The sequence below is a fragment of the Hippocampus comes genome, unplaced genomic scaffold (genome assembly GCF_001891065.2).
Source record: "Hippocampus comes isolate QL1 unplaced genomic scaffold, H_comes_QL1_v1.1 scaffold282, whole genome shotgun sequence".
In the NCBI taxonomy this organism is placed as follows: Eukaryota; Metazoa; Chordata; class Actinopteri; order Syngnathiformes; family Syngnathidae; genus Hippocampus; species Hippocampus comes.
Window position 1 is genome coordinate 138,747 of NW_017806073.1, and position 8,503 is coordinate 147,249.

The window sequence follows — 8,503 nt, forward strand, 5'->3', positions numbered from 1 at the left end:
TGTCTTTCTGCCACCCCCCCCCAACACTCCGCTGTGTTCTTCCTGCAGCTTTCACCATGCTGTCATTTTTGCCAATGCCTTCCTCTTAGTTCTCTCTCTGGCCATCAACCACTTGCCCTACACTTATTCCAGTCTCTGACTACGTACTTCTTACAGACTGTGAAGTCAATCAAGTTCCTGGTGCCTCAGTACTTTATAGAGACAGACTCAAGTGAAATATCTACCTGCATTCAGATTGAAATGTTCCTATTCTATTCTGGAAAACGCAACCTAATTTCCAGGATACCCGAGGTAGAAAAGTGCTATAGACGTGACAACCTATTTACCATCCCAGACTCCATCCATCCATCCATCCATCCATGCATCCATTTTGTGAACCGCTTTGTCCTCTTGAGGGTTGCGGCCTTTGCAGAGGAGGCCGGAGACACCCTGAGCTGGTTGCCAGACAATTGCAGGGCACACATAGACAAACAACCATCCGCGCTTAACAATTTAGAGTGTTCAATTAACCTAATCTATATGTTTTTGGAATGTGGGAGGCAACCGGCTCATTCTTTCTCGATAAGTAATCCATTGTGTACATCAGCACTTTCTGAGCAGATCCAAATCTATTGCCAGATCCAAATTTCCCTAATCCCAAATGTTGTAGCACACCACAAAAAAAGTGTTCCTTTTTTCTAAAACCATGCACAATATTTGAGCATATCCCAGGAGAAAGTGATGCAACCCATAATATGCACAATGATGAAAAATTGTAAATGTAAACATTTTAATAAGGGGAGGTCCAGTGTTAGTGGGCTCATACTGTAAAACTAAAATGATTTCACGAACATATCCAGTCTTCACAGCCATCCTGACTCAAGAGTTCGATTGTCGGTGAATTTCTTGCACCGAAAACATTTGCTGAAAAAACATTGTTAGGTACTCTAGTCGAATATTCTGAGTCCCATAAAACTTCTGCTGTCTGTCTCTTTTTCTCATCTCATCCCTTCACCCCTCAAAGTGATGCCGTAATGAGATGAAAACCAACATAAAAATCCCATCAGCAAAACCATAAATACACATTTCACTACAACAGCCACTGGCTCTTAAAATTAGGTGTAAAATGCACTGTAGTCCTTATTCTGGCTACCCCCATTAGTGGCAAGCACATATTCATGATGGGGTAACATGTTTTTCTTCCATGGTTGTAAATAATCCAACAGATGTCATTGCATCATTATATATTTGCATAATTCTCGTATGATAGAATACTAACTGTGTGCACCTGCATTTTTAACAGCTCCTTCAGTGGTACCCATAATGCACCAAGTGAGCTCAACAAGCCGCAGTTTCTCATTGTCGTGGCCACCCCCTGAACATCCCAATGGAATAATCCTCGACTATGAGATACGATACTATGATCAGGTATATTTGGATGACTAATGTGTGTCTGTGTGCTTTTTCCCTACTGTTCACTGCCAGCAGTCAATTAGAGTCAATAAAATCAGTTATCAAGACTGTGAAAGCAGCAATGATGACAGTGCTTGCTCATCTTATCTCACCGTCTCACTGCTGAAATAAACAACCGTTCAGTCATCGTGCATCACAGAATAAAAACTGGATGTGACATGGATAAAATTCTAACTTCATGATTATTTACTAAAAAGAGCAACGTTTATCAGTTTGAACATTTAATATTTTACTCTCTGTGGTGTATTCAATTCAGCATAGGTCGAACATGATTTGCAAATCATTGTATTCTGTGGAAGAGAAGGCTAGAGGCAAAAGTAAACTCAGAGAAGTTAGCCTCCTAACAGAATAAAGCAAACGTGTGAAGCTTAGGAAAGAACTGCCCAAGAAATACAGCATAATGTCCACAAATGAGGCACTTGAGACTGCCAAGTAAAGACTTACTGCCTTGGCTAACCGCCGAAACACAACAGAGTTAGAGGCCAGGAGAACAATCATGATGTTCTCAACAACCCAGCGAAGGTCTACTCGCAATGAAAAGGTTGCAAGACCGAAACAGACCCAGTCAAGGCAGAGACAGAGCACTCCTGGAAGACTATCTGGGAGAAGGGAGCGACACTTAATACCAATGCCCAGTGGCTGGCAGACTTACAAGTAGAGCCCAGCAACGTCGTAGAGCAAGAACCAGTACTCATAACAGTGGCGGATATCTTAGCTAGAGTGTTGGAGATGCCGAGATAACACCACCAGGGTCCCACATGATTCACGTATACTGGCGAAAGAAGCTCACTGCTCTCCATGAAAGCCTGGCAGCACAAATGAGCCAGCTACTACCATCAGGGCCCCACCCACATTGGCTAACCCAAAGTTAGACAATCCTCATCAGGAAGGACTCCCCAGAAGGCACTCCATCAAACTATCCACCTGTAACCTGCCTCAGCACCTCATGGAAGCTCCTATCAGGGATCATAGCAGCCAAAATGAGTAGGCATATGGATCAATACATGGGCAGAAACAGAAAGACTTTGATAATAACAACACGGGTGCCCAACACCAACTACTGGTTGACGGGGCAATCACCCAAAACTGTAAAACCAGAAGCACCAACCTGTGCACTGCCTGGATTGACGGCAAAAATGCCAGGACTCAGTGTCATACACACGGACGGATACTGGAGTGCTTGGAACTGTTTAACATGAACAGGATTCAAAGAACATTCATCAAGAACTCAGTGAGGCTATGAAATACAACTCTTGAGGCCAACTCAAAGCCAGTTACACAGATGCATGTCATATATGGCATACTCCAAGGAAAAGCTTTTCCCCACTGCTGTTCTGTAGTTAAATCATAACCAAGAGTGGCTTTGGGTGCCGGTTCAGAAGTGGAGCAACTATCAACCACCTCATCTACAAGGATTATATTAAACTGTATGCCGAGAATAGCAATGACATCGGAGTGGCATTCAGATTACAATACAATACAGGGGATACAATGCGGGATGTTCAAAGAAACCCCTGAACTGAGGCAACACTGAGAAAAAGGTTTTGATGAATTCACTCAATTTTATTTCGTCAAGTTGTTGCACGAAAAAAAATCATCTAGGCCCAGATAAACTTTCTTAAGTAAACTGTACTTCTACTTAAAAATGTACCTGCAGTCAAATGACTTTATTTTGTGCAACCACTTGATTCAATAAAATGGAGTAGCTTCACATTCTATTTTTTTTTTCAGTCTAGGTGGGCGTCGGCAAATTTAGCCTAGGGCGAGAAGGCTGCCTGGTCGCCATTGTTATTTGTCATGTCAAATTGAAAGATACGAATTCATGACTCAATATTAGACTGCATCAGAATACCTGTTAAAGTGTCGAGTGAGAATATAATAGCAAGCTAAGGAAAAGATGAACTGTATCTTGGAAAGCAAATAGATCACTTAGAAGAGCGTAGAAGAAAACAAAGAGATACTTCACTCAAAAATTGTGCGAGCTGTGTTCTGATAAAGCAAGCTGTCAAAAATCAGGCCAGTGATTGAACGTTTAATTAAGGACCAATATAACATTCAATGAAAAGTTGACATTTTGGTGTGTTCTATTTATATTGATTACAATGAATTACAGACAGCAAGTATATGCCAACTCTTTTCCCACTTTTTTTATACTGTCATCTCGTCTTCGTTTCCACTTCGTCATCCCCTCCTTCTTACTTCCCCATCCATTGCCTTCACTCTTGTAGATAATGAGGTTTGAATTCCACAAATTTAATATGGCGCACGGTGGTAGGATTCATTCCTCTTGCTTATCTCTGGGTACCAGACCTTCTCAGATGGGGGCCGGCATAACCTCCCCTAAGTCCCCAATCACACACGCACACACGCACACACACACACACACACACACACACACACACACACACACGCACAAGTTGTTTTTGGGCAGTGATAGTTACTGAAGTCAAAATGCAGTGACTTTTCAAAGCCTTTTCAACTAATTCGTTTGATGCAGTACCTCACTTTACATCCCTAACCTTAATTTAGTTCCTTTTCTCTTTTTCCAGCCCACTGTGAGCCATCATCTTCCAGGCCTCCTTCAACCTTACAGCATGATTCCCTCCCCCCATCGTTCATGCCATCATGATAATATCTAGATCACGCCCCCCACCCCCCCTTTTTTTTTTTTATTCAGGACCAATATAACCCTTACTAGATATAGAAAGCTAATGTGTGCTTTATTTGGGGTTGAACCAACTAGCCTTGGATTTATGAGCTAGGGCCTATAGTTCTGACATGTTATCAACAAGCGGTAGGCTAATGGAAACTCAGGTTTTTCAGATAAACATGTCTATGTGGACACTTATTAAACATATATGAAATATAAACTGAAAAGGCAAAAGGAAGGCACAGGGATATTTATGGAGTTTAAGAGGTGGGTAAGCTTTTGTGCTCAAATTGGATTTTTAAAAAATGGATGGGACCAGCTCAGTTACAGATAAAGTAAAAAGAAAAATCTGGTTGAATGTACACCAAGAATTGTAAAAACATGCTTTAATTTCTTGATTGTTAAGTTCCTTTGCCATTACTAAGACTTAGATTTAAATTGCTGCAAACCCCGTAATCTGGATCTCCACATTGAACTTGGCTTAACATTGCAGCTTCTGCCTGTGAATGCACATAATATATTGTGTTCCACTTGGACACAACTTGACGAGCAAATTATTTTAATGCATAATTTGACATGATATAATCTCAGATCAATTCAACTGTATTTATAGAGCACTTTAAAACAGCCACCGCTGTATACAAAGTGCTATAGATGGAGCAAAAATAATTCATACAACAAACAATAAAACAATAAATTAATAACAAACATGGTAGAAAACATAAAAAAAGTCAAACTAATCAAGTATCATGCTGAGTCAAAAGCCAAACAATGGAAGTGAGTTTTAAGATGAGTTTTAAAGATGGGCAGTGAGGGGGCTTGCTGAAGGTTCAGCAGGAGGTCATTCCTAAGAAAGGGACCAGCAACAGAAAAGGCTCGATCCCCTCTGAGCCTCCGCTTAGTTCTTGGTATCTCTAATAGTGTCTGGTCTGCAGATCTGAGGTGCCTAGCAGGTGCGTAGGGGCGGTGGAGTTCAGAGAGGTCAAGTGGGCCGAGGCCATTTAAGAATTTGCAAACAAATAATAGGATCTTGAAAATAACTCTCCCTCTTTCGAGTACCAGTCAAGAGGCGAGCAGCAGAATTCTGGACCAGCTGGAGATGCTTAATGGAGGACTCCAAAGTAAAGTGCATTACAGTAATCCAGCCAGGTTTTGACAAAGGCATGAATTACTGTTTCAGCACTGGGATGCACTGGTAACACATTTATCAGACCAAGTACTTACATGTGTGTACTCACCAATACTGACTGTGGTGCTGCCGTTAAACAGAAATAAAACATACCTTCCTCAAATTACCCAAAGAAAAAGAAAAAGAGTGCAAGAAAAAAGATTTTTTAATTTACATTAAAAAAGGCTTGATAAGAGTTCAATCATCGGCATGGGAAAATAAGCATAGTATTTAAAGCATTTACACTTTGAGCTACCTTAAGACACCCCACAAATAACTTAATAAACCCTTCTGTCGTTCCATGAACTTGTCGGGCCCAAACAATGTGGGGAACTTGTTTTGGAGCAAACATTGCTATGGTAACTTGTTCCACTTTGTCAGCCTAATTTTCTGGCAAATGCACAAAAAAAAAAAAAAAGCAACAATGAAATTAATATTTGGAACGCGAGAAGAAAGCACAGTTGAGTACAGATCTTGGAAAAAAAAAGTCTCGCTTTACTTCTGGATACATGACAGACACAAAAGTAGTGACGCTGGTTACATTAATAGTGGTAGTTGAAAAAAAAAGCAAGCAAAACGTATATCCTACTCTTCTTTTTTTAGAACAATTTGCCAAATGTAAATGGTCACAAATCAAAAAAATGGTTGCAACGATATTACTGGTAAAAATTGCTTCGTATGGCTCACACACGCGCGTGTGCACGCACACACGCAGTGGCACACACTTTCTTGACGAGTTTGGTCATTGCTTCGATACATTTGTTAATGTAACTATTATTGTAACTGCCCAATTGTACTTAAATGCGTTAACCGCAATTTTGAGACATTGTTCACAACAAAGAAGAGCGTTAAATAAAACTTTGATTGTGATGACTGCAAACCGGTCAAATTAGACCAACAATATGAAAGGAGCGAGGTTACACAAACCACATAGGACACGACAGCCAGTTTCAGTGTTCATGTACTGTACGTGCACACTTTCCTACAAACCTTCCTGCAATGCACAATTTTAAGAACAAATAACTGTTGTCTAAAAAATGAAATTAGTTGGTCATTATTAAGTGAAATCTCTTATATTCTGTCTGATATTTAAGTCGCGAATGGCGTAATGATACACTCGGCTGACTTCTGTGCGGGTAGCGTGGGATCGGTTCCCACTTAGTGATGGTGTGGATGTGAATGTGAATGGTTGTTTGTCTCTCGATGTGCCGTGAGACTGATTAGCGACCAGTTCAGGGTGTAGTCTGCCTTCCGCCCAAAGTCAGCTGGGATAGGCTCCAGAAACTCCCTGCGACCCTGTTCAGGATGAGCGGTGTTGAGAATGGATGGATGGGTGGATGACATTCATAATATTGTTTAACCAAGCAAAAATGTATTTGAATGGAATACTACGATTTTCATTAAGATACTCGATTACTACATTTTCAAAGACTGCACCCCTACTGTATCGATAATACAGACAATGGCACCAAAACTGATTCTGGTGAAACCCTAAATCAATTTAAACATAACAAAAATAACTGGAAAAATATACACAAATAATTTAAAAATATAATATGGTATAGAGCAGGGGTGTCAAAATTCCTGGATCATGACCCCAAACAGGCTTAAGCCAGGCCCCACAAGATGATTTGTGTGAGAAAGTATAAAAATAATTAAGGCCCGACGAAATGAACAGCCTCCCCAAATTCATCAAATGTACGATGTTAATTGAACACAACTCAGGTATGTCTCCAAATTAATTTTAATGTACTTTTACCACATCCTCTAATCATTTTTATTGATTTATAAAGTTCAAAGAGAAAGTCTTTCTGTAAGCCTTCCAGTCAAATTGTTCAATTTCTTGATATTTAAAGCAATACTCGGATGACCAAAACAATTTGGCCTGAATGCCATTCTTTTAAACACAATCTTAAGTCAGGGTTTGTTTCAGGGGAAATATTACATATTCAACTACAGTACTGGTAAGACAAATTAATGAAATGCATTGCGCCACAAAATGAATTCTGGATGCATTGTAGATGTGTGAATTAGGTAGATATGACATGCCCGTGCCTACGGCAACATGAAAGCTGCTATAGCAGTGTTTCCGCTTTCCCTGTTTGTCACTGTTACAACAACAAACAAACAAAAAATCCAGGATGAATTCCCTGCATTGATAGGACACACTTTGGCGTTGACATGAAAGTCAGCTTCAGGAAAATTGGTTGTGAAATGAGCAAGTTCTGACCTATTTTCAATGCCCAGGCATTACCTTTTACGGCTGGTACCAACGTCTCTGAGCTGGGCTGCTACTTATCATGACACAGTTGAAGTGCTCGTGCATTTATAACAAGATAATAGCTTGCTGATCGCTGAAAGTGGGTCACTACGCTAGCGTTTACGTTAGCATTAGCATCTAACTTTGTCGCCGCTCAGCGCAGGAACAAGCTTTTGGTCCTCACCAAGTGATTCACAATGGGCGGCTGTTGCAATTTTGAGCCTGTATCGGACATTTCAGAATCTGAATCAGAATCTGAATCAGAATCATCTTTACTGGCCAAATATGTAGAACACACAAGGAATTTGTCTTAGGTAGTACAGGCTGCACTAGTATCATCATAAACAAGGACATGACAAATAAGTATGGAAGGGCATTCCGTAATGTGAATGTACCGTTGTGCAGTGGTACCACCCAATTTGGCTCAGTCTTTTTCCTGCCACTGGATATTTGTGTTTCATTGTATTTATTTATTGATATATTGTTATTTAATTTTATTGTGTTTACTATGCAAAATTGTATTTTATGAAAAATGGACGACCCATCCATCCATTTGCTGATCCATTTATCACCTCGCAAAGTCACGGGGGGTGCTGTAGCCTATCCCAGCTGTCTTCGGGCAGTAGGCGGGGGACACCCTGAACCGGCTGCCAGCCACTCGCAAGACACGCATTGACGAACAACCATTCACGCTCACAATAACTTGCAGAGACAATTTAGAGTGTTCTCCCAGCCTGCCATGCATGTTTTTGGAATCTGCGAAGAAACCAGAATACCCAGAGAAAATCCATGCAGGCATAGGGAAAACATGCAAACTCCACACAAGAAGGCCAGAGCCATTATCAAACCCTGCTTCCCTATGAGCCCAACGTGTTCACCAGTGTTGACCACTGTGCCACCTACAATATCTTTCTCTCAAAAATTAAATAAATACATATGTGTGTGTGTGTGTGTGTGTGTGTGTGTGTGTGTG

At 40.7% G+C, this 8,503-nt stretch overlaps 1 protein-coding gene across 1 annotated transcript in view; it reads left to right on the top strand.

The window, feature by feature from the left end:
• LOC109530548 (ephrin type-B receptor 1-like) overlaps positions 1–8,503 on the top strand; it is a 133,719-nt gene that overhangs the window by 94,053 nt on the left and 31,163 nt on the right. Inside the window, exon 9 of the mRNA XM_019894381.1 lies at positions 1,283–1,407. Within this exon, the coding sequence (XP_019749940.1) occupies positions 1,283–1,407 (125 nt within the window). The remainder of the gene's footprint in view (positions 1–1,282; positions 1,408–8,503) is intronic.